The sequence below is a fragment of the Ictalurus furcatus genome, chromosome 4 (genome assembly GCF_023375685.1).
Source record: "Ictalurus furcatus strain D&B chromosome 4, Billie_1.0, whole genome shotgun sequence".
Classification (NCBI taxonomy): Eukaryota; Metazoa; Chordata; class Actinopteri; order Siluriformes; family Ictaluridae; genus Ictalurus; species Ictalurus furcatus.
Genome location: NC_071258.1, coordinates 7,847,640 through 7,874,285, shown reverse-complemented (window position 1 = coordinate 7,874,285; position 26,646 = coordinate 7,847,640). Strand labels below are relative to the sequence as shown.

At 39.2% G+C, this 26,646-nt stretch overlaps 2 protein-coding genes across 2 annotated transcripts; one reads left to right on the top strand and one right to left on the bottom strand.

The window, feature by feature from the left end:
- Positions 1-1,662: 1,662 nt before the first annotated feature.
- Positions 1,663-24,963, bottom strand: capn5a (calpain 5a). The gene is made up of 13 exons (XM_053622767.1): positions 24,852-24,963; positions 21,434-21,605; positions 15,943-16,074; positions 9,033-9,241; positions 8,544-8,736; positions 8,072-8,265; positions 7,713-7,790; positions 6,053-6,248; positions 5,519-5,641; positions 4,923-5,119; positions 4,650-4,771; positions 4,430-4,566; positions 1,663-3,686 (listed from the first exon to the last, which is right to left on the bottom strand). Exons 2-13 carry the CDS (start codon positions 21,596-21,598, stop codon positions 3,504-3,506), a joined length of 1,929 nt encoding a protein of 642 aa, XP_053478742.1. The 5' UTR covers positions 21,599-21,605; positions 24,852-24,963; the 3' UTR covers positions 1,663-3,503.
- Positions 9,803-10,527, top strand: ompa (olfactory marker protein a). The gene has a single exon (XM_053622768.1). It carries the CDS (start codon positions 9,811-9,813, stop codon positions 10,297-10,299), a length of 489 nt encoding a protein of 162 aa, XP_053478743.1. The 5' UTR covers positions 9,803-9,810; the 3' UTR covers positions 10,300-10,527.
- Positions 24,964-26,646: the final 1,683 nt, after the last annotated feature.

Here is a 26,646-nt window from a genome sequence, read left to right as displayed (position 1 = left end):
TGCATATAATCTATACATATTATTTATACCACAGCACTGTTGTGTTGTGCAAATCACAGGTATATGTTAATGTACTTATTCTAGTACTTTAATCAGTTCTATAGTAACAGCTTACACAGGAACTTGTATGGCTCACATACATTTTTATATGATGTGATTTTTATAAAATTAATTGCCCCTTAAACTTAAAATCTGGTTGTGCTACCTTTAGCAGCAATAACTGCAACCAAATGCTTCCGATAACGAGATCAGTACGTGTGCTGTGGTGGAATTTTGGCCCACTATTCTTTGCAGAACTGCTTGAATTCAGCTACATTGGAGGGTCTTCGAGCATGAACGTCCGATTTACGGTCCTGTCACAGCATCTCAATTGGTTCAAGTCAGGACTTTGACTAGGCCACTCCAAAACTAATTTTTGCTGCATAATCCAGTTGCATTTGAGTTTCAACTTGCGGTCTGAAGAGCAGACATTCTCCTTTAGGATTTTCTAGTAGAGAGCAGAATTCATGTTTCCTTCAATTATTGCCCAAGCGCTGAAGCAGCAAAGCATCCCCACACCATCACACGTCCACCACCATGCTTGACCGTAGGAATGATCTTTTTGTGGAATTTGTTGTTTGGTTTACGCCAGATGCACTGGGACCGCTGTTTTCCAAACAGTCCGATTTCGACTCATCAGTCCACAGAACATTCTCCCAAAAATTTTGAGGTTCGTCAAAGTGTGTTTTGGCAAAATTCAGACAAGCCTTAATGTTCTTCTGTGTTAGCAGTGGTTTTCACCTTATCATTCTTCCATCATGCCATTTTCCCCAGTGTCTTTCTGATAGTGGAGTCATGAACAGTGACTTTTATTGATGCAAGAGAGGCCTGTAGTTCCGTCAATGTTGTCTTTGGCTCTTTTGTGAATTCCTGGAGGAGTCATTGCTGTGCTCTTGGAGGAATTTTGGAAGGTCAGCCACTTCTGGAAAAGGTTCACTACTGTGTAGTTTTTCCATTTGGAGATAATGGCTCTCACTGTGGTTCTTTGGAGTCGCAGAGCCTTTGAAATAGCTTTGTAACCCTTCCCAGACTGATCCATTTCAATCACCTTCTTCTTCATCATTTCTGGAATTTTTTTCAATTTTGGCATAGTGTGTTACTGTGTAAGATAGTAGTTTTAACCAACTTCATGCTGTTGAAAAAGTTCTATATTATGTGTTAATTTGATTGAACAGGGTTTGCAGTAATCAGGCCTGGTTGTGTCTAGTCCAGCTGAACCCCATTATGAATGCAGTTTCATAGATTTGGGGAATTAACTACAGGTGCAAATACATTTTCACACAGGCCCAGTTGGTATTGAATAACTTTTTTGCTTCAATCGATAACCATCATTTAAATACTGTATTTTTTGTTTACTCAGGTTGCCTTTGTTTTATCTTGGAGCTTGTTTTAATTTCTGAATGAGATATACACAAAAACAGAAGAACTACTTTTTCACAGCACTGTACCTATGAGACAATAGATACCTTAGGTATATTTGGAACAATGTAATAAATACTGGCAAACATTATATGAACACCAGTCAAAAGTTTAAACACAAACACATTCCAAATGTATGTTTTGAAACATGTTACTTGTTAGAGCGAGAAACAAGTTATAAAAGTAATGAAATTACAATGCAAATCCACTACTCCAGTTCACTTTATTTCAGATTTAATTTTATACTCTGGGTACACATACACAAGTATAAAATGATAAAACGATAAAAGATACAGGTCATACCTCATAATCTGATCATTAAAACAATTCAGCCTTTTTTTTGCAATGTTGTGTGATGCAAGACTGAGTACTAAAGGCACAATATTTGACAGAAAATTTCTTTAGTGACTAAAAATAGGAATTGGTAGGAATTTCAGTGAATGCATATGCCTCATACGCCTGTAATGTACCACTAATTTAGCCTCAACAGATTATCACATATGTATTGAAATGTTTGTATCAACATCATAATGTCTGTCAAAAGACTTGTTTGGCAGAATTTTTTTTCCCAGATGTGCTAAAAAACAACAAATTCCATATTAAGAGACATTACATGCTGTATATCAAATGCTTCACTTAAAAGCAAGAGAGTAAACAAAAGAGTAAACAAGAGAGAGACCTCAATAGAACAGAAGCTTCTACAAGAGGGATAAACACTCTTTAGTACCCTTGAAGCTTTCTGATTGTGTACTGCCACCAAGTGGTCGTTTTGGTCACTGAAAGTGTCAGCACAGCTGCTTTGATTCTAATCAGCACACAGAGCCTTTCCTTCTTTGCCATCTTCGAGTCTTGCCATCCAAAACATACAAAATACAGTCGTATAATTACTCGCCACTTGTATAAAAACCAAACACGTTATGGAAATTGTTGTGCTAATCATATAATACAAGCTTTAGTCATTGCGTGTCTTAAAAATAGAATTATAAAAATGGCTTGTAAGGCTGCATTGTCCAGTCAATGAAGTTCAGTACAACAAGCTCTGCCCCAGTACCTCCTGGCCCCCAGAAAAGTAAAGCAAGGGTGCATTCACGTGTACAACAGCCCGTTTGAACTGAAACCTGGTGCGTTTTCCACTTTGGTGTTGTTTGTTTGTGCAGGTGAAAACAGCTCAATCAAACTCGGAAAGAGACTAAAACAGCTGGCCCGGGACTATCTGAGCAATGCTGTCTCGGGCCGATTACACCCTTACTGAGAAAGCAAATCAACTCTAAACTGACCCAACTGCAGAAAGTGAACTAAACCCTAAAATTGTGCGCTTCCTTTGGTGGAAACACAAACAGTTCTGCTAAACTTCCTTATGGTGGAAAGGCACCTATAAAGTATATATTATGAGCACTGGTGTGAATTTTATCCACAGTTGAGGCACTATTTCCCTATTGATGGTTGTGTGTTCCACAGGATCAGTCTAGGTCAGAATGTAAATTTAAGCCTGGGTTTAAAAGGCTATATGACGACAGCGCTAATTTGGCCTTCAGCTATTGTGTAGTTTCCTGAGTGCTCATATTATGTAAACATGTTTAATTACTGTCCAGTTCTTAACATTTAATGGCTATTAAACAGATAATAAAAACACTGGATGATTAATTGGCAAGGGAAAGTCACATACTTTTTCCAACATCAGGGAATATATACTGTAGGATCACACAGGAATTGCTTTCCTTGGCTGAATAGTGGCATTAAGTGTTACATACAGTAGAATTCCACATACGTTAGAAGGCAATGTATCAATTAGGAATGTAATAGCACACTGGTTTTGGTTCAAGAGATAATGTAAACAGAATTCATTAAGGCCATTATTATTAAACCTGTAAAACCCCACTACAGACATAGGTGGTTAGAAAAGTCTGAAGTATGCAATGTGTAAACTACATCCACAAAAGAAAAGTGCGCTCCATATTATCAAAGCTTCACATATAACAGACAAATCCAGACACCGGTGAAGCTCATCTTCATGATCCTTTTGATTTCGGCCGACCTGGATGTTCTCAGATATTGGTGAGAACATTGCTCGTGAGGAGGCTCAGAAAGAGCATGCCCGGAAGATCATCCTTCTGATGGCTGCCTTTGCCCTGCAGATGGAGTGTGTGATCATTCTGCAGGTCTGAAACATCTGCCATCAGAGTCACCTGACCCAGGAATGAGTCAGACAGGACATTTTTGTTGTAAATCTGTGGGGAGACAATGAATTATTGAGACAATGAATTATAATCTGCAGCAGGTTTTCAGTTTATTTTGTTTTGTTTTTTACTTTTCCAACCACAATTGTGCTTCTTGTGCCTTGCTTTCCACATAATATTATCTTTAGAGGACCTTAATGTCCCTCACAGCTTTGTTATATTTTTATCCTTTTGTGAATTTTAAAATATAAGATATGCAGTGGTAGCTCAATGGTTAAGATGTTGGACTACTGATTGGAAGGTCATGAGTTCAAACCCCAGCACTACCAAGCTGCCACTGTTGGGCCCTTGGGCAAGGCCCTTAACCCTCAACTGCTCAGATGTATAAAGGAGATAAATCGCTCTGGATAAGGGCGTCTACCAAATGCCATAAATGTAAAGCAAGTATGTATTTTTTTGTCAAATTCATCCATCCATCTATTCAACCAGCTATCTATTTATATATAAAAGTTATCCATCTACCCACTCACCCATACACCGATCCATCTACCTACCTACCCATCCATCTACCTAATCACACTTCAACCCAATCAACTCACCCAGTCTTCTACCCACCCATCCATCTACCTACCACCCATCCACCTACCTCTCTTCTCACCCATCCATCTATGTACCCTTTTATATTTAAAGATAAAGATGATATAAAGAGAGCATGCCTTGAAAGGAACAGCCACTAATCTAATTTATTTTGGTACCCAAAATAGGTGATATGAAACACAGCTTCAATCTGTTACCTGAATATGTATCCGCTCTTTGGGTTTCTTCCTGTAGAAGAGCGCCTTCACATCAAACTCAGGACTCAGTGTGTCCTTGTGCACGGGTGAACGCACCTTCTCCCCTTCACAGCTGATGATCACATATGGGTCAGATGCTGCAAAGAGAGCCACAGAGTCAGTCAAACATCTGCGTAGTTTTTGAAACTATTATAATCAATACAGAAGTAAAAACATGTACATCCGTCAGAGTCCTGGCCCTCCAGTCCAACGGCCTTCATCACATGCACTTGCGTGACCAGCTGTGGATAACCACACAGGCCTGTCCAACACGTCTGCGGAGGCTCATCGAGGGTCAGTTCCCTGAGACACAAAATAATGTAATGAGACATAGGTGATCTGCACGGAGTCAGTGTTGTTTTTTTTATAAATATTATTATAAATGTATAAGGCTAATATAAAGAGATGCAAGCATAACCCAAAGCTAGAAGAGGAGACCTGGGTGAATTATTACTTGCACTCTGAAGGCACATCTGTGAAAACTCGTAGCAGGAAGTCTCCTTGTAGTCCAGGGTCAAAGGTCGTTGGGATGATAACATAACGACCTTCTTTCAGGTCTTTGCGCAGGAACACACTGCGAGAGTTGATGTAGACAGAGCTGTACATCTTCTGCTGTGGCTTGTGCATGCGATAGATCCTGTTCAGCTCCACCTGAAGGGTGAAAAACAGACAACAGTTGAACAAAAGCAGATTTAAAAAAAAAAATAAAAAAAAAAAAAACGTTGTAATTTGCTATTACAAATAGCTGGGTCTTACTCACATTATGCGGTCATTAAATACAGAAAGAATCAAGAGAGTGACGTCCCTCTGTGTGTGTGTGTGTATGTGCGAGTGTGTTCATGTTTAGTCTGTCTGGGCATGTTTTTATATCGTGGTAGGGACCAAAGATTGTCTTGAGTCATCTGGCTTGTCCCCATGAGGGAAAGTTTAGTTTCCTGTGTGTTACTGAGATTAGTTTTAGGTGTACAGTACGTGCAGCATTAAGTAGCTACATTAATTATTACATCTACAGAAGGTCCCTCACAAGGATAATAAGATATAGGCGTGTACCTTTTGAATGTCGAAGCCCATTGCAAAGTTCTCTCCTTTGCCTTCTTTAAGTCGAGATCTTTTATCTTTCTGCTGTAGGCAGATTAGAACTTCATCCTCTGGCTTCTTCACATCAAACATATACTAGGGAAAAGCACAATCAGATGCATCAACAACAACAACAAAACATTGTACACCAGTTAGTTCTTGTCCTCTAATTTGATTGTACAAGCAACACTCCAAGAGTGCTGATATTTAGCATAACAGCACTGGCACATTTTACTGTTTGCATCACTCTGCAATAGAGGTCGACTGACTGATCGGTTTTGCCACACCGGCAAACCCGGTTTTCCCGGTTGCATCCGTTGCGGAAGCAACTGAGAAGGGTCCGCCGTCGTTAAACAGTACGAGAGAGGCCTCTAAAGGCAAAATAAATCACTGACAAATTTTGTTGTGTTGTTCAAAGTATTTTTTCATTCATTTTGGATGGCTCTATTTTTATTTGTATACCTTTAGATTAAATGAACATGTGCTTACACACCCACATACACACACCTGAGGGTTCTGAAGGTATGTGGCTTTGTTGTTAATGCAGCCTCCAGAGCGGTTCTTCAGAGGATCATCATTACGAGACCAGGAGCCAAACTTCACATCCTCTTCCCAGGTCTTATGGATGCTCAGGTATGACGTGTTAATGAGGCGGCACAGGATCAGGTCTGTGAAGTGCTTACAGAAATCATCAAAGGTCATCCTGAAATGGAGGAAGAGGGCAAAAAAGCTGTTAGAACAGGATTACACAAACAGCAGATGTGTTATTTAGCAAAAAGAATGCTAAATTTTTTCCTAATTTGTCCTAATCCATATGTCCCAATCCCAATATGAAAATAAATCCAAGTTTTCCACCATGGGAGAGTCTTCAGGACAGAGGATTTTGCGAAGCCCTGGCATCATGACAAGCTACATTTTTTGTCTTATTTAAAAGAATACTAATAATAAAAAAAAATAAAATAAAATAAAAAAAAGAAGAGAGCCTGGTGAGGGAACTGTTTATAGCTGCTATAGCATAAGTGATAACAGGCGTGTTGTTTTACAGTGTTGAAAGTTGACATATAGCAGGGTTTTAATCAAAATTTCCTCCTGATCTATTTCCAAACTTTTGACTAGCATATTTTTATACGAATTTTGGGATATTGTATTCTTAAAAAATGCTGGATCAAAACACCAGATGAAAATAAAATCTCTAAAATGCACATATGGGGTGGAAAGAAAAAAAACAAACAAACAAAAAAAAACTTATGCACTCAATTGATAATTTTTTGATTTCGATAAGAAGACATATGCATAAACTACAATGGAAACACATTTACAGAATGAATTCCTTATGCAGTGCAATGGCAATGTGCTTTGCTTTGGGAACTGGGGCGCAGTGTGTCAGCATAACCGGACTAACCAGCCGTCCAATCTCGTTGCACAGTATCTCAAATGTAGTTTTTGTCATTCTGAAATGCCCGAGCCAAAGTTTTTTATCGTAATGATTTGGTATAATTACCTCCCAGAACAGTCTCACAATTCCATTCCCAAATATCGGGCATGCGCCTCCGATCGCAAGGTTTGTGACACCGCTGTCCCTGAGCGCTCTGTAGTGCAAGTAATTTATTATGCTGAAAAAAGTGACTTCCCTGGTTCAACTACTTCCATTTGTATTAATACTTTGTGCCAGTTTCCCCAGAAGTGACCATTTTGTTCTCTTGAACACATTTGGTGAAAACGGTACTTTATTCGCAAATGCTTTATGCAATATTCAAATTTTTCGCACAAGTTAAATTCGCAACTTGGAGGGAAACATGGCTATTGATTGTTGTGTGCAGTCATTTTTAACCCTTTCCCTTTTTGAACTGGATATAGGCTTGTAAATCTATGCAGCCACATCACAGACTGTTTTTCCAAATTGAAAATCTCAATTTGATTCATTCACATCTATAAATGAATAGGCACCTATTGTTTTGTCACTGCGAGCATTGCATTAGAAGGAAGTGATAACCTACTGATCTCTTTTTCTTTACAGAAAAAGCAAAAAGCATTGTCTACTTACTATTGGGCAGCATTATTAGCATATTATATAACATCTGATTTTCAAAGAGGGACATTTTACAAAAAGTTAAAAATAAACAAATAAATAAGTAATTAAAAATGCGTTATTCAAAGAGTCTCTTACCAGAATTCACCATCGTCTCGCACAGTTACTCCCAGCTTCTCCCGTTCACTTTTACTGACCTTCTTCCATTCCTCTGAGCTAGACAGGAAGAGGAAAAAAAGCATTTTGCATTTTGTCTATTAGAAGTTCAGTAGGTTAATATGTCAATATTCTTGATCTGTACTCCTTTTTCTACTACATACTGTACAAACCATTAGATGTTTTAACCATTAATATACACCCTATTCATTTTACCTTCTTTCTTATTCTACTCTTATTTCCTGTTTGTATACAAAGTATACTTGGTCAATAAACAAAACTAGAGGAAAAAGGGAAGTGTCTTCTGCCCTTTTTCCTGCAGGGGGCAGGCTTGCACCAACCTGTCACTCCAAGGCCCGTTCCACTCTTTCTCCCCCCAAGGGTTCCTCATGCGGATCATGGTGAGCTTCTCAGACTTGAAGAAGGCAAGCAGGCCTTGACCCAGACGCACCTTGTGCACATCCGTCACTGCGTACGCGTGACCTTTGACCAGACCGCAATCGAGCCGAGCCTCCATATCGGCCTGAGAAGTCGCCTGCGAACACACACAGATTACATTAATCGAAGTATAATTTTCTATAAGTTTTTTTATTTATTTTTATAACTGATGAATTTATGAGAGTTATATTGTTTGTAACTTCAAAACAGTACAGCTGTACACATCACGAAAACGAGTATACTAATGAAATCAACATCAGGTAAGAGATCATTTAACACTAAGTAATATGAATCAAATAAGTAAGTCTGGTATTTCTTTTGCGCACAAGCATAAATATTAACACAAACTCTCTCAGTCGGCTACAGCAAAGTCACCCTGATGGAGCAGCTGATGAGGCCTCCTCTGTGGTGGACTTTGAGGACGCGCTCAAACAGCTGGTTGCGTGCTTCTTCGTCCTGATTGAAGCGACCCTCCACCAGGTCAATGGGTTCCGAGATGCCTCCGGTGAAATCTACCAGTGCGTCGGCTGTGTTTCCGCCATCCAGAGCCTCGTAGCAGCCATAAATCCTGGATGGTCAGAAAGAGGTCGACATTAGCGGATGCTATCAAAGCCAAGTCCAATTTAGTCTGTTACTTCATTTATATACAGTACATCTGGGGGGAAAAAACATTATGCCTACAAGATCATAGTGCAAAATATAACGCAACTGTGTTTAGACTGCATTGTCAAGACCATGGCAAGTTAAATTAAATTAAATTATATAACAGCAAGTAATACAGGATAACTGAATGCAGTAGGAATCTCAAGTGCTATGCCACACACGTTACTATTGCCCTTTAATAAAATAACGGATTTCACTTGCTTGGCGTAGGCTTTTTCCACCAGTGCGCTCCAGAACTCATTGCTGTCGTTAGAATGGCAGTACATCAGATGGCCGTTGGTGGTGGGCAGCCGATCATCAATGACCACGTCCACCCACTCTCCAAAACGCCAAAACCGAAAGTGGAAGATCCCAACGTAATCCTCTGGCTTGTCCTTCTGCCATTCCTGGTCCTTCCAGTCTGGAATCACCTAAAGAGAAAAGCATATATATTCTTCATAAATAAAGTTCTCACAGTTCTGTGCTTCATTTAGAGCAATGGATGACAACAGATACATACTGCTGTTATGAAAGTCAGTAGAGAGGACACGTTAATATGAATGCTAACAGTAGAACTCAACACAAACTGTATGATCATATTCTTCCTCCACACCTGACAGACTTCATTAGGTTCATGTTTACTCATTTACACACACTTAAACCTCACTTGTAGGATAGATCATTGTTGTGGAACTCTCAATTGTCAAGAAGTGCCTAAGGGAGAACCGGTAAGCTGCTGCTTTGCACGTCATTAGCCTTCTGTTGCTTAGTGATGCAACACATCACACACCAACCATGAAGCCACTATTCGCTCCTGTATTCCACTAGTGCATATGAAACCGAATCAATGCAGTCCTCAGCAAAATTAGGCTTATTGCCCTCTGGGAGCAGACAGAGAGGATGGGGCGGGGTAGAAAAGTGTGGGACAGAAAGAGGAGGAAAAGTAGAGAGCTCCCAGGCAGACACATTCACACACAGCCACAGAGAAACTATTTCAGTCATGGGCTCGGAGAGTGTGATGGAGCTGGAGTTCACTGAGGACCTGCAGCTGACCGAGGTGATGCGGCTGAGGGTTCAGTCTCTGCAGCAGCGTGGGCAGAAGAGGCAAGACGGCGAGCGCTTGCTTCTGCCCCATGAGGCGGTGTACCGGCTGGATTTCACCGACCAGGAACTGACCTTTTCTCACTGGAACGTGACCCTGACTGGGACAGGCCGTCTTTCAGTTACAGGTATCTCACAGCTATGGACACCCGACCTCACCAATCTGATGACGCGCCAGCTGCTGGAGCCCACAGGCCAGTTTTGGAGGACGGCTGGTGACCCAGACGACGTGCCCATTAAATGCCTGGAGGCTGACATCCAAGAGTTTGGAGAGAGGATCGCTGAGCTGGCCAAGGTCAGAAAGGTCATGTACTTCCTGTTCGCCTTCAAGGAGGGAGTGGAGAAGGACGGTGTAAAGTGCTCGGTGGTGTTCAAGAGGAGCGCCTAGGCCGGGTTATGAGTTTGGAAGAATGGAAAGCCTTTGATGTAATATTTTTCTGAAACATACTAATGCTTAAGTTCACTAATTAGTGTTTCTTCCCTTTTATATCTGTCAATTAGAGAATGAGTTAATAGTGAATGTGTTTGTTGTAAGAGTTTAAAATCAGACTAAGTTAATGTTGAATTAACGTGATGTGTACACATACATATATACACACATACTATGTCCAAACGGCTGCTTTAATTATAATTATTTTTGTGTGAAAAGTATGTATATATATATATATATATATATATATATATAGTTCCTTAAATGCTTATTGAGATTACAGAGCATTCAATATAATGGAGTTATGGAGCATTTTAACAAACCCTGTACTGTAATACTTCTCTTATTATAATATAGACTGTGTTGACAGAGAAATACATTAGCTTATATTACGACTACCTCCAATGTTCTGCTTAAACTGTGATTCATTTTATGAAAAGCTCAAAATATAAACACATGTAAAACTTAAAAACACAGAGTCTAATCAATTAAAATATTTATGTCATCCACATATGTCTCAGTGTCTCTCTCTTAATTAGAGAGAGTGTGAGAGAGTGTGAGTGTGTGTGAGTGTGTGAGTGTGTGTGTGTGGAAACCCAGTCAGACCGTCAGTGGTTCACTCACTTCAAGGTCAGTCCTATCAGACATTAGGTCACTGTACACTTTAATCAATATTACAGCTCATCATCCTGTCCTGCCTGAGGCAGACAGTGTGGACAAACATCACAGATTTCACCATCAATCTATACATGACATTCAAAAGCAGGGACAAGAGAGTCAAAGGATTTTGGTGTAATTATAAACAGTATTATACATTATACCCAGTATAATATAGTATACCCTTACTGAGACCCAAGCACATCTGACTGTTTAGGACAATGTATTACATATTACACATTTAACATAAATGACAGGTTTATATTAATGCTCACGTTCTAACACAATCACTTCTCATTCACAGAGACTTATGCAGCACATCTACCGTATGATCCAAATCTAATAATAAACACAGCCAATCAATTGCACTGTACGAAGACCATTAAAATGACTTCTTTTGCTCCCTGACATTTGAATTAATATCTTGGGCTTTGGTCACCCCTCTCCTTTAATTCTTTTCAGTCTCTCCTCATAAGTATGAGCATCAAAAGAATTTTCTAAAATCAAGTCAACATTAGCAGTGTTTCTGTGACTGGCAGTTTGTTATGAGGTTCTACCATTTTGAGAGGTCTACCAATGATAAACAGAAGCTGCACTATCCAATAAACGTTGAGATGGGGTTTTTTCTGTGCAAAATTGATGTTGGGCGAGGAGACCTGGTAAGCACTCAGCGTCCATTTCATCCCAAAGGTGGATCTGAGGCCAAGGCTGTGCAGAACACTCAAGTACTTGAAAACCAACTTTGGCAAACCATGTCTTCATGGACCTCACTTTGTGCACAGAGACATTGTCATGCTGAAACAGATTTGGGCCTCTCAGTTCCAGTAAAGAGAAATACTTAAAGCTAAAGCATACAAAGACATCCTATGCAATTGCATCAACAGTTTGGGGAAGGCTCACACATGGGTGTGATGGTCAGATGTCCACATACTTTTGGCCATATAATGTATGCATATAAAATACATTTACAGCAGCCAAAGCTTACTGCAATAAGTTTGTAGATAGATTTTAAATGATAAGGAAAATTAGAGCGAAGCCACACCCCCTTCACTGAGATTAAGAAGCACAGAATAAACACCTCCTTCCCTGGGACTGACAAGCACTTAAGCCACAACACCTTATGACCTGACACCCATAGAACCAGACCTGACAGCCTCCTTCACTGCGACTGAGATTTAGACCATATACTTACTGACAAATATAAAAGGGGAAGACAACAAATAAGTAGCAAGAAGATAACAGAAAACCCTGAGGACCACCTGCATATATATGTGTGTGTAAGCAGAGGAAAGCATAACAATAATGACTGGCTCCTCAGGGAGAGAATGAGATGAACGGGTACAGATGTGCTAGAGAGACGACAGTAATGAGACCTCAGGAGGGAATGAGGTGCAAACCAGGGAGAGAGAAACCCCACAATGGAACTAAGGAGGAGCCGAGAGATTAGAGAAGTAAAGGGGGAAAAAATAAATAAATCCACCAGAGGTGAGAGACACATTTCAGGAGTTGCACTCATGCAACACTCTATAACACTCCTTCATATAAAGCTACAGAGAAAATGCATTTGGAATCTGTGTACAGTACAGCGAAAAGTCATGAGACTGTACATTAACCTCAGTGTCTCAAATTAACCAGCCACTGAGCAGATCACTCATTAACACATCTTTTGCTTGTATAGAAATATTGGTGCATTTTTGGAGGGCAATTGTGTAAAACAAGGAATGAACACACTGTAAAACTTTGCATTACTCTGGCCTATGCTTAAAAGAACTCAACAGCCTTAAAATTATATCTTTGAGGTTTGAATGTATTAGAGATACAATAAAAAAAATTTTTTTGGAAACACCACTTTCAAAAAAACAATGAGCAGTGAACAGAGAAACAACAACAAGAAAGCTAAAGTAGGTCAATAATTGTTTAGCGTATACACTGTTGCCAACAGGAAACCTTTTGAATCGTTTCCTACAGGAAATGACATGGTATGCAATGGGTCCCTTCCTGGCACTGTGCCCAAAACCTGTCACTCATAATTAGGCCAAAACGTGTTAGATACAATTTCATGCACACAACAAATCAACAGTGAGGAACATCCCCCCCAGCAGACAAAAGGGCCCTAGGGAGACCCAGTGTATCCCACTAATTTACTTTTCCAGACGCTGTCTGAATTTCCATACTTGATAAACAAGTGCCTTTTCTAGCATTTCCAGCCCTACACAAGAATCCGGTAATTTCTATAGCATGCACCAGAAAATAAAATGCGCAGAGATTCATAACTAGCACATCCTTGATATGCAAACTTGCTTAACAGCGATTTAGTCTCAGGGGCTAGTGAGATGTGGATCGACAGCTCGACTGTCCAGCTGAACTAATATACTGACCAAGTAAGTAAGTGATTTCCAGTACAAAATACAAACACTAACTATACAGAGAACCACATCCAGAACACTCTCCAAAATTCACACCACTGAAGTCTCTACTTCCAGGTCAGGGAGCTGTTCATCCAATTCTCACTAGCCAATGCGATTAAATCGGCATTAGGCCCGCCCACATGAGCGGTTTGTGCCAGAATGGTGAACACAAACTTGGAGCGTGAACTGAAAACTCTGGTAAAGCATTCATAAACCACAATTAGAAAAAGGAGGCTTAGAAAACTGTTTTTTTTTAAATAAATAAATAAATAAATAAATAAATAAATAAATTAAAAAACCACCACCAACGTTTATTTGAAGACCACATTAAATTTTTGCAACCGAGTTCACTGTTTTCAGTTTAAGAGTGTTTTTCTTCTTTCGCATTGTATATTTTTGTTTGTTTCTTGAGAAGTTACATGCAATACTTTTGGCACAAATTTAATTCTATAGTTTCACCATTGTCTGTTCAACCACATGATTGTACAGTGATTATTTTCCAGTAGAGGAAATTTGATCATTGGAATTGAGTAACTAGTATCTGACTGGGTAAGAGAAAAATTTAATTCCAGACTTAAATTGAGTGTATATGACTGTGTGACAGGATTTTTTTATTTTTTATTTTGTCATTGAATAATGCATCTTTCTTTCTTCAGCATACTCATTTTACATCACTATATTTCATTTAAAGAGACATGCATTATTGCATGAAAGAAGGTGAAGAAAAGATCTTTACTTACTTTAAAAACTATATGTACTTTACTTCATTTAAAATGAGTATGTGCTTTAAATTAATATTTTTACAAGACACCGTGTCCGGCAAGATCGTAACGGTATTTACCAGGTAACAGAAATCCTAATTTATTTAACATTTATGGAAGGAGTCTCCAGTACTTTGTACCAGTCATCTCAAAAGTTTTTGCTTTCCAGTTCCTTTCATTCTAATGCATGATACGTTAGTGTCGGTGCTTTGTAACAGTCAGAGGTAAATCTGTAACTTTCAAACAGAAACTGTTCCACCAACAGAGAGCATTTGGGACTGACTGCTTTGGGCGTTGTCACTTTACAGAGAAACCGCAAGTTGCGTTTTCTGTCTTATCAACTTCAACAGAGAGGTGAAAGAAAGAAAAAAAAAAAAAAAAAAAGCGAGGTGCATGAAGGAACGATTGTCAAAACTGTTTTCAATTAACAAACTATTTATTTAGTGCACACCAGATCTGAAAATCATTAGAGTTAAACCATTACAGAAATACATAACATCTGTAGCAAACATGTCAGTGAAGAGATGTTTTTTTATTTTTACAGATACCCCAAACTGTTTTTAAACACCAGTTTACGTCACTGAGGCGATTTACATGCTTGTAACTAAACACAAAGCCAATGCCTGGAAACAGACATGGTCGAGTCAGGGTTCAGGATGTTTAGTTCATATTACACTGAGATAGAGGAGCACATGAGTATTAATGTGGAGAGCAAATGAGGCCCCTGGAGGGGCAATGACACAGAGTTTAGTGCCACTTTATCTGGCTCATCAGTAATGCAGCATAAACAAGAAAAGGAAAGCAACATACGGCACAAAAATGAAAGCTCAATCACACTACACTGGGTGTTGCTTTCTCAAAAAATGGGAGCAAAATAGGCATGTAAAGAAAGCACAAGCTTCATACATACATATATACACACACACACACACACACACACACACACACACACACACACACACACACACAGTAATAGAGGAGTATCGATGTAAGAACTCCTCAGCAACAACTATAATTATGGAAAATGCTATTAACCAAGTTTCATATGATAACTGCTGCATCTTTTGCCATAGTTCATCTAGATTTTTCATAGTTTACCTTTCGCCATAGTTCAGAGCGCACAACAGATTGAGGCAGACGGACTACAACGGTAAAAGACCATATGAGGATCAGAGATAGGAACCTGAGGCCACAATGGGCACAGGCTCACCGAAACTGGACATTGGAAAAACATTTTCTAAACTTACTGCCTAATAAATCAATTAATAAATATCACAGCTGGTGTTATTTGTACACAATAATTTTGACCCGTCAACTGGATTCTGTACAGTTGCAAAAAAAAAAAAAAAAAAAAAAAAAAAAAAAAAACACAGGGTAATTTACAAAAAATATGCTTTATAACCTACTACTTCATGTCTGCCATTAGGCCACTGTAAAATAAAGAAAGAAAAAAAAAACGGCCCCCACCATGCATCGCAGTTGAATCTACCAAGAAGGGAATTAGTAGCTAATCCTGGTTGCTTGACTTTAAGCCCTTTCGCTATCATACATATATTGATCAAAGTGGCATACTCAAACTGGTGACTCAGTAGATCCTGGTTTGGTATGTACTTTGTAACTCTATTGTGTACTCTGTTAGTAACTGCCCAATCTATCCACTAACCAAATACATGCCATGACAGGACTTGACTTCCCCCCCCATTACCTCATTACCTCATTAGAGGACAAACCTGAAGACAAAGACAGGACATGAAGACAGACATGAGGACACTCACTTTGTGCCACAGGGCCTCTCTGGAAGCAAGGCTCGAACAGGCTGCTACAAACCAGCAGTTTCCCAGTTGCCCCTGTTGCAAGTCATGAGCGCTGATGCCATTGACAAACAGGTGTGGGTCCTCACAGAGTTCCTGAAAAGAGAAGGAGAGTGAATCGACTGGTTAAATACCTAGAGTATAATTCATTTTCCTTCCGCTATTCCTGCTGGGGGTCACGGTGGCAACAGACTGACTTCATCCCCAGCCAGCAACTCATCCTAGGGGATCCGCAGACATTCCTAATCCAAGTGGGAGACCTTTCCAGCAGGCCCTGAGTCTATCCTGGGGTCTACAGCTAAACCATGAGCCTTAAAACAGAGCTAGTAATTGTTTAAACAAATCAATTTAACAGGAAACACCTGGGCAATAAGAAACACCCGTCAGTCACGTGTTCCAATATTTCTGATCACTTGAAAATTGGGTGGGTTCAAACTTCCAGTTATTTGCATCTAGATGTGTTAAACATCAGGAAATGAAATCTAAAATTCTGATCCACCATCTCAAACCCAAATGCCTTCAGTGTATAACAAAAACAAATGAATTGGCCTTGCCATTCCAATACGCTCAGAAGGGACTGTATATACAATATCACAATAAAGACACATGCACAGCTGTCCTCAGAGTGACACTAGCCAATCGTGGGCATCTGTGAGCTTATGTATGTAGAAGAGGGAAAGCAGTGCTTTCCTCAGAGTGTGTTAAACTGTCCTGTGATGTATGAACAGCAGATTGAAAAGAAGTAGTGGCTTCACAAGTATAGGAGGAAGCACATGCTAGCTTTCACCCTCCCTGGTTGGTATCTGTTGTGTGATAGGGGAGAGCGGACTAATGGTTGGGGAACTGGGTACGATGATGGCACAAATGTGTTGCTCAAACTTTAATAGTATGATCTAGCTTCAACCAATCTTGCCATATCGATTTATAGGACAGTTACACTAGAGATTATTGAAATAACATACTACATACATGGTTGGGGGTTAAAATCCTGCCTAGCCCTGTGTGTGCGGAGCTTGCATGTTCTCCCTGAGCTTCAGGGGTTTCATCTGGGTACTCCAGCTTCCTCTCACAGTCCAAGGACATATGTTGACAAAATATTATACTTAGTCATTTATTTATTGAGGAAAATGATCCAATATTACAAATCTGTGAGTGGCAAAAGTATGTGAACCTTTGTTTTCTGAATCTGGTGACCCCCGTGTGCAGAAATAACTGCAAATAAACGTTTCCAGTAACTGTCCTGACCTTAATCCAATAGAAATGTGGTGGAAGGACCTGAAGCAAGCAGTTCACGTGAGGAAACCCACCAAGCTGTTCTGTACTGAGGCACAGGCAAAAATTCCACTAAGCCGATGTGCTCAGATCAGTCCTGCACACCGGTTTGGAGGAATTTTAGCCCGTTGTTAGGGTTTCCTGCTTGCTTCAGGTCTTCCACAACATTTCTATTGGATTAAAAGTCAGGACATTGACTTGGCCATACAAAACATTAATTTGACTTGGCCATTCCAAAACATTAATTTTATTCTTCTTTAGCCATTCTTTGGTAGAACGACTTGTGTGCTTACAGTCTTGCTGCATGACCCACTTTCTCTCGAGATTCAGTTCACATTCAGATGTCCTGACATTTTCCTTTAGTGTTCACTGGTATAATTCAGAATTCATTGTTCCATCAATCATGGCAAGCTGTCCTGGCCCAGATGCTCAAACCATGATACTAAAACCACCATGTTATAAGGTTCTTATGCTGGAATGCAGTGTTTTCCTTTCTCCAAACATAATTCTTCTCATTTAAACCAAAAAGTTCTATTTTAGTCTCATCCGTGCCAAAACATTTTTTCTAATAGCCTTCTAAGCCAGAAGTCCATGTGATCTTTAACAAACTGCAGAGGGGCAGCAGTGTTCTTTTTGGAAAGTAGTGGCTTTCTCCTTGCAACCCTGCCATGTACACCATAGTTATTCAGTGTTCTCCTGATGGTGGACTCATGAACATTAACATTAACCAGTGAGACAGAGGCCTTTAGTTGCTTAGAAGGTACCCTGGGTTCCTTTGTGACATCACAGATTATTACACGTCTTGCTCTTGGAGTGATCTTTGTTGGTCGACCACTCCTGTAGAGGGTAACAATGGTCTTGAATTTCCTCCATTTGTACACAATCTGTCTGACTGTAGATCGGTGGAGTCCAATCTCTTTAGAGATGGTTTTGTAACGTTTCCCAGCCTGATGTGCATCAAAAACTCTTACTGAGGTCCTCAGAAATCTCCTTTGTTTGCCATGACACACTTCCACAAACATGTGTTGTGAAGATCAACCTTTGGTAGATCCCTGTTCTTTAAATAAGACATGGTGCTCACTCACACATGATTTCAATAAATGGGATGACAAATTAACTGCTAATCCTAGACGTTCACATACTTTTGCCACTCATTACATAAATGAACAAGTATAATATTTTTGCCTCATTTGTTTAATTTGGTTCTCTTTGTCTACTTTTAGGACTTGTGTGAAAATCTGATGAAATTTTAGGTCATAAGTATGCAAACATATACATTAAAAAAAATTCTAAGGGGTTCACAAACTTTCAAGTACCAGTGTACACTTTTTTCCCGCACCTCTTCCTGCAGTAAACCTTCAGTACTTCATCTGTCACTTCCACATGCCAATATTCAGTCTGGTTTTTAAAAAAACAGAAATGGGAAAACTGCATGATAATGATTGGCTAATCCTGTTTGTCAACATAGTGGCTGGTAGCCAATAAAATGTGATTAAACAAACTAAGGGGCATGTTCACACTAAACGTCCACCCATTTACCCTACTGTAGATCAAAAAACCCATGTGACATGTTACAGGAAGCTGTTTTAATTTGGTGGCTCTCATCCACCATCTCTAGTAAAAGCACTGTAGAACACTCAGTCAGTTATTTGCTCTTTTTGTGGGTTTGAGGAACAACACTTTATACACCACAGATAGGAAAGGGAGCTTCAATACTAATAACTACACACAACATCCTCACTAGAAACATGTTTTTACAGTAATACCTCGAGTCTTTTGCTCTAATGCTAACACATACAGCTAAACATGCAGTATTTTTTTTTTAAATACATTATTTTGCTAACCAAAATAAAACTATGCAATTTTGACATGAAAAAGAAACTGAAAATCAGCACACGCCTTGTGACTTGTGATGCCTTGTGACCTCTTGTGACTGCATAAGTTAAACAGTGAGGGGTGTACTCCAAGTTGTAATACTGTATCGTTGCGCAAACAAAACCTCACCCACACTACACATTTTAAACCATCTCCACCCAGAAGATCATTTCAACCAACCTGTCTTGATTTACAAACAGCTATTTGTTCCCTCCACCCGATCACGCTATAAAGCCTCTCCCTCTGTACAATTGCCACACAAACCTCAAAACAATTATATATAAAAATAATTATTTAAAAAAAAAAAAACATAGAAAAGTCTACACAGCCTAATGCATGGACATTACTTTCAGTTCTGCATATCTGCATTCTTAACTGTGGGTTTCATTAATATTTAATGCTGGGATGTAATGGAGAAATGTACAATCGATTTAGCAGAGCCACAGTAATGGCCTCGGCTGTATTTTATCCAGATTGCATCTGATAGTAAGCTCTCAATGATCAACATGCTGGAAACTGGAAGAGAAACAATATTTAGTGTGTTAGGTTTTAGTTTGTTAGGTATTAACAATTTACACTGATAATCCTGTTCAAAAGTTTACACCCCCCTGGCTTTTAATGTATCGTGTTGCCTTCTTGAGCATCAGTCAATGTTTGCACCTTTTGTAATAGTCATGTACGAGTCCCTCGATTGTCCTCAGTGTGAAAAAATGGATCTCAAAATCCTATAGCTGCTGTTGTAAAGGGGTCAAATATGCAAAAGATGCTGGAAAGACAAAGAATGTACAGGACCTGGAGGATTTTTCTGAAGAACAGTGGGCAGTTTAACTGCTCAGGACAAACAAGGGACTCATGAACAACTATCACAAAATATAAACAGAGTCGTTGATCATCTAGGTAACGACACACAGTATTAAGAATCAAGTGTATGTAAACTTCTGAACTGATTCATTTGTGTAAATTCAGTTATTATTGAGTTTTGTGGACTATATGTAAATATCTGTGATGTGAAATAGCTTCAGGGTAGGACTAAATAAAAAACTAAATACAGTTTTTAATGATCCCTCTCATTAATTTAAAATTACCATTTTGCAGATTCTGCAAGGCTTATGTAAACTTATGACCTCAACTGTAAATAATAATAGGAACTGACTGCTTCACAGACATTCCACAGCATCAAAGGTAACTATAAACAGATAAAATAACAAGCTGACTTTTTAAACCAAGCCACGGCACAAGCTCTATTTTAGTTTATCCAAACGTTTGACACATGCACAGATGTACATGTTCCACATGGGCGAAGAACCTGATTACTGGACTAAAATCCAGGTATTAGATTTCTTGATATCAGATAACAGCAAGAACCTGATACAAGTTATTATAGAATACTGTTTACATGAGCACCTGAATGATCTTAAAACCAGTATAGAAAAGGTCAATAAACTGATAATGATCAAAAAACAATGTATTGTGCAGTTCTAGTCTGTGAACCTCTAGTATTTGTTTCCTCTTGTCTCCTGTAGTACTACAAGGACACTATGACTGACAACACTGGACTTTAAACACTGGAAATAAAAATTACTTCATCGTTTATTTACACATTCCGTATCACAATCCGGTATTGCCGTGATCTAGTCCTGTGTACTCTGTTTCTATTTCCTTACACCATGTAAAGTATTCTGCATTCATTTCCAATACAAACACTATACACATGTTCCGTTCCATAGGATTAGCTCATTTATCATTTGCTTGAGTCTTGATTAACACGTGCTCTGCTGCAGGTAATGATGTAATGTGCCTTGAAAGAATCACATCCACAATAGATTTTCTGGTTTGGAATGGTTAGGAGAAAAATCTAACGTAGATTAGATTTGTTAAGATATGTTTGATGGTCAACGTTATTTTCCTTAATTTTGCACTAAAAGTATAAGGCGAATGAAGTTATAACAATTAATGGAAGTCTATCTGACGCAAAATATTTTTGTAAATACATCAACAAATCATCTTACTTGCTTCAAATGACAATTTTTATACTTTATAACCTCATTTTCAAAATAGCACAGATTTCAATCCATATTTAAACAATTAATTTTAAAGTGAAAATTTTGGGGAGGTGGGGCTCATGGGACACATTGTAAAAACATATTTTCGTGTTGAAAAGGAAACAAAACTAAAGATGCAAAACATCAGATAGCAAACATGTCTTGCCTGATTGACTCATTTTGAAGTGAAGGTTGTGTACATTTGATTTTTCACCAAAATATCCCTTTAAAGTAACCCTCGTCTCATCGCTTCTTCAGTTCCTCACCTTGGGCCTCTTCCATATGACTCTGCCGAAGTGGTTGCCTTGGAAGAATAGCGAACGGTCCTCAGCAGGGAAGAGTGGGTCTTCAAACAACCTCCCGTTCTGCTGGCATTGTTTCCTCAGAGCAGCAAATTGTTGGTCCTCGAAGGGAACGACTGAGGAGAACATAGTGAACCTGTAACAACAACAGAGTAGAGAATGAAGAGGAGGAAGGTGAGGTGTAAAACCGGCTGCACATATCTTGTTGACTGGGAAAACCCAAGGCTGAATTGTGGCAAACAATCACAATGGGCATTTTGGTCAAAATCTGTTTGTTTTGTTTTTTCCTGGCATATAAACCAAAAATATATTTCATCAAAATTATGTAAAAAAAAATGCCCATGTACTTTCCTGTTGGCTACCATGTTGTGTAAGGAGCCAGTTTAATGAACACTGTGGTAAAAACTGTCATTCTGCCAAAAGATATCTAAAACCTTGCTAGCTAAGTTGTTGGATAGCTACAACGCTGTAGCAAAATGGACATAATCCAGATCATTTCAGTTTGTAATCAGATACCAGCTGTCTACATGTCGTGATGCTCTTGTGCCTCAGTCAGATTCAACTCTTTAATCGCAATGTTATCTTTTTTTTTTTTTTCTACTACTTTTGGTGGTAACCAGATATTAAAATGCTATAACTACACTTCTGGTTGGGATAAATGCAAATATTTCAGTCTAGGAAATAATGTGGTTATCAGAAAAATATGTCAAAATTTCAGCAACATTTTTTTCCAGGCTGCCACACACATGTTCTTATTCTGTTTCAGCTCCTAACACTCCTGATCCAACAAAGGCTGGAGAACAGTTGAAGCAAAAAAATAAAAAAATTAAAAATAAATAATTTTTTTTAAAAAAAATTAAAAAATAAATAAATAAATTATATCCCTAACACTTGAAGACTTTTTCCAAGACACGCAACACATTATTTCCTTGTTTAAGAAAATTATGAAAACTGATACATTTTGCATTCATGTGCTTAAAAGATAAACACTATTTGTTTACGGGGTCTCCATGATATTCTGTGAAAATAAAGCTATGGTTTTACAATTCTTTGGTCTCTGCTGTAGGGCAACAGTTTCCATCTGTTTTTGTTCAAGCACAAGCGAATTAGTTTTTAGGTAGTGATAAAACGCATACAGCTCCACACCAGCCATCTCCAGAGTTTCCTCTATAGCACTGCAGCTCTCAAAGGGTTTGAACGAGTAAAACATGTTGGTGCATGCACCAACAACACAGATAGTACAGAATGAAGAAGACAAAGCTGAAAGAGATAACAGATAACCGAGGAGGAGTTCCAAATGGCGTGGCTGTTGAAGGTTTCGCTAATCCTGAATGCCACAACAGTCTGTGGCTGGTCGTAGTTTAGCATATTTTAGGAGGAAGCACAGGTCTACAGATTCGGACCATCCTGAATTTGTAGCTGTTCTTAGACAAGAGGAGACCTATACTCTTGGAAGAAATGGTTGCTCCAGGATCCTTTGGATAATTAAGTGACGGGGACATACAGGGTTCTCCCAAAGAGACCAACCAAAGACCAACCAACACTTATGGGTTCCAGGTTGAACCTTTTTCATAAGTGTGGAGATAACTACTTGGAATTGAAACTTGAAGGAAACTGTTTTTAAAAAATTGAGAGAGAGAGAGAGAGAGAGAGAGAGAACGAGAAACAGCAAATGGCGGACAACTGTTGAACTCCAAGGCCATTGGACTGGCCGTAAATCCTGCGGTTTTACTGTTGTGGGTTTCATGCTTTCTAGTTTTTTTTTTTTTATGTTGCCACTCATTCCCATGTGGTTAGGTCAAGTAAGTTAAGAATAGAGTCATGAAACACTATGTAATAATCGAAACTGAAGCCCTACACAGGACACTTCCTGTGTTTTGTGTGTAGCACTGTAGGCTTTTGTATTATCCATACAGTACAAAGCAGTAAGCGATCATGCGGGGGAAAAGTCATGACAATGACTCACTCACTTACTTCCTCAAATTGCCCAAATGCCAAAGACATATATAAAATAACTATAAGACTGAAAAATCAGTTCAGTTGCCCAGCGTCAGAAAAACAGTCATCAATGATCATGTCACTCAAATGCACAGTATACCACTCCTTTTTTGTTTTCTCAGACACGCTGCTTTTCGGTCCTCAACTGCTGAAGTGGGCTTGCAAAACCTGAACAAAGGGGAGGGTTCTGCTCACAGCTATGGAAAAGCAAACACAGGCCTGTTGTCTGGGAGATTAGTCAGATGGTAATAACTGGGGGGGATCCATCATTCAGCTAACCCTGCTTATGGACTCAATAAACACACTGACAGAAGCAGAGGCTGCCAGAGATGCATTAAGTATGTAGATGGTCTGAAGGAGATTACATAATTGGTTTATTTGAGATGTTTCGCAGCTGCCCGTAATCAGGTAGAACTACAAGATGCAGTATAATTGTTGTGGTGTGTTAGTGGGTTAATGAAAGAATGCATCCACGTTTCAAAACAAAGTTTTACACTTGCTGTAGGTGGACTCCCTCTCCTTGTAGGGTTATTTACACTGGACATCTTCACATCTTCCCACTCCAACATGCTTGAGTCAACTTGTTGTCAAGGCGGTTATTGAGCTGCAATTGTTGTGTTTGAGCAGGTAAATACAATGCAGTGCAATGATACTAATGGAGCAGGGTTGGGAAACACTGCAGTAAATCATTTCAGACAAACCTGCCTAACTCGTAATGTAACCTGTACAGATTGGTGATCCAGTCCAATCCATTAGAATATTCAGAGGAAGTCAAATATTTACGCGTGAATGTTACACTTTTCAAGCAATTTGATGTGCGGTGCTGATTTGGAGAAAGTACACATAATTAGACCCAACACAGAAGAGGATTTCTATCATATTTTATCTAACTCTAGTCCAGCTCCCAGCAAACATCAGCCAGGAAATACGCACTGTTAAAAGCAGGTTACCTGGCCAGGTGTGTTAGGAACAGGAAGTGGAGAGAATCCCTGAGTGCTGGGTTTAAAATACTGCAGTAAAAAAATCCACATGATGTTCAGATGTAGGCTACTCAAGGATTAAAGAAACCAGTTTAATGACAAGGTATGCAGAAACAAGTATTGACACAACTTGTTGGTAGGAACCAAACATTATCCATAAACACCAAATCAAGCCCATAGTTGAAACTGCTTGAATCAGAGGAATCAAAAGTTTTGCTACGTCATTATAAGATAAATGAACTGAAAACACAAGTTTAATTCTGCATGCACAATTATAAACACTTCAAGAATTAATATGGATAAAGACCGCGCGCAGCCTGGAAACCCTAGCTTTCCCCAGACACCGTTTAACAGCTTGTCAGCCAAAAAAGCTTACAAGAAGTTTTCACTCTATTTTAGTTTACCTGCAACGTGTCCTCCGTCCCTAATGAGCTTCGTCTCTCCCTGAGGTACCTCACAGCACACTCCGGAGCACAGCTCTTCGTTTGGTTTGTTTGTTTGTGATTATCCTCCTCCTCCCTCCTTTCAGAAGGGAGGGGCCATTTTGTGGGGAAGCCGCTCTCCGTCCAAAACGACGCTCATGCTGGCTGTATCTGTGATTGGTCGCAATGTTCCCGCGCTGAAATGGTCTTTAATCTGATTGGTCAGAACAGTTAGCTCTGTGAATCTTTGTCATATTCTGAGTTTTCAAGAAAGTGGTCCTCTTTTCTTAGTAATACTGTTTATATTTACGTTTTTGGTGGTCATTTTCAGACCTCAGTAAACTTAACCAAGTCGATCTACACTATCTGGCCAAAAGTTTGTGGACACTTCACTGTCACACTGTATTTGTACTGTATGTGCTTGTTGAACATCCCATTCCAGATTTAGTCCCTTCTTTGAACCTCCACTCTTCTGGGAAGGCTTTACATTAGATTTTGGAACATGGCTGTGGGGATTTGTGCTCATTTAGCCACAAGTGCATTAGTGAGGCCCGGCACTGATGTCAGGGCTCTGTTATGGGGCGTTAGCTGGACTGTTAATCATCCGGGGCTGAGCCCATCAAAAATGTTTTTAAAACATACTTCTAAATAGTTTCCATGCATTTTTTTCTTGCATGTGAGGGCTAAATGCTTTAAAAATGTGAAAATTTATCATAAGACTTGCCTCGGGTGTTATCACTGATTGCAGGACTACCAGAGCGATAAAATATCAAACTTTTTGGCTATCTAACATGAGAGGCTAGTTTGGTGAGGCTAGCCAAGGGGAGGCACAATAAAGCTATCATTGTATGGGTTTATCTGCTAAAGTGCCATGCAGAGTATGTTAGTTGTCCTTATGCTCTGCTCAGATCATGTTCACGTAACTTGGAACCAATAGACATTTACACACCTTGTTTTCCTGCTCAGCATAAGATGTTTGTGATTCAGTTTCAACCCCTTTACTGGTAAAAAAAAAATTAAATAAATAAAAATCGGCATATATCAATTTTTCCCCTCATGCTAACGGACTGTGTGAGCTAGCGTTTGGCAGAATTGAGACCTATCAGCCAATAAAACACAAGTATTTCCACATTTTTTCCTGTAAACCCTGTATGATTGGTCTCACCTCCATTCACTGAAGATAAAATACAACACTCTGTTCACTGAAGATACAAAATTACAACACTGCAATCTTCTTTGATTGACATTCAGTTACCTAATGACAAACTTCACCAAGTGGAGAATTATTCAGGGCTAAAGAAAAATTCACTCAGTTTCTATGATACCAAACTTAGCAATTAATGTCTTCATGGACCTCACATTGTGCACAGGGGTATTGTTATGCTAGAACAGGTTTGGGCCTCTTAGTTCTAGTGAAGCATAGAAAGACATCCTATACAATTGTGTTCCAATTTTGTGGTAACAGTTTGAAGGCCCATATATGGGTGTGACAAACAAACAGGTGTCCACAGACGTTTGGCCATATAATGTATTTATTTGTCTTCTAGCGAGGGTGCCTCAAATGCTGGTGTTGTCCTACCTCAATAAACTGTCCTCTCATACTAGTATCTCACATATCATGCAGTTATAGGTATTCATAAAACAACACCACAAGTATTTCGTTCTATTTTGACATCTTTATTAGTGTGACCTTATCAGAAAATGCCTTGACAGAAGACTGCTTGATATGCTATCTTACAATCAGAAAACTCCTCAGCAGAAGACTGTTTGATATGCT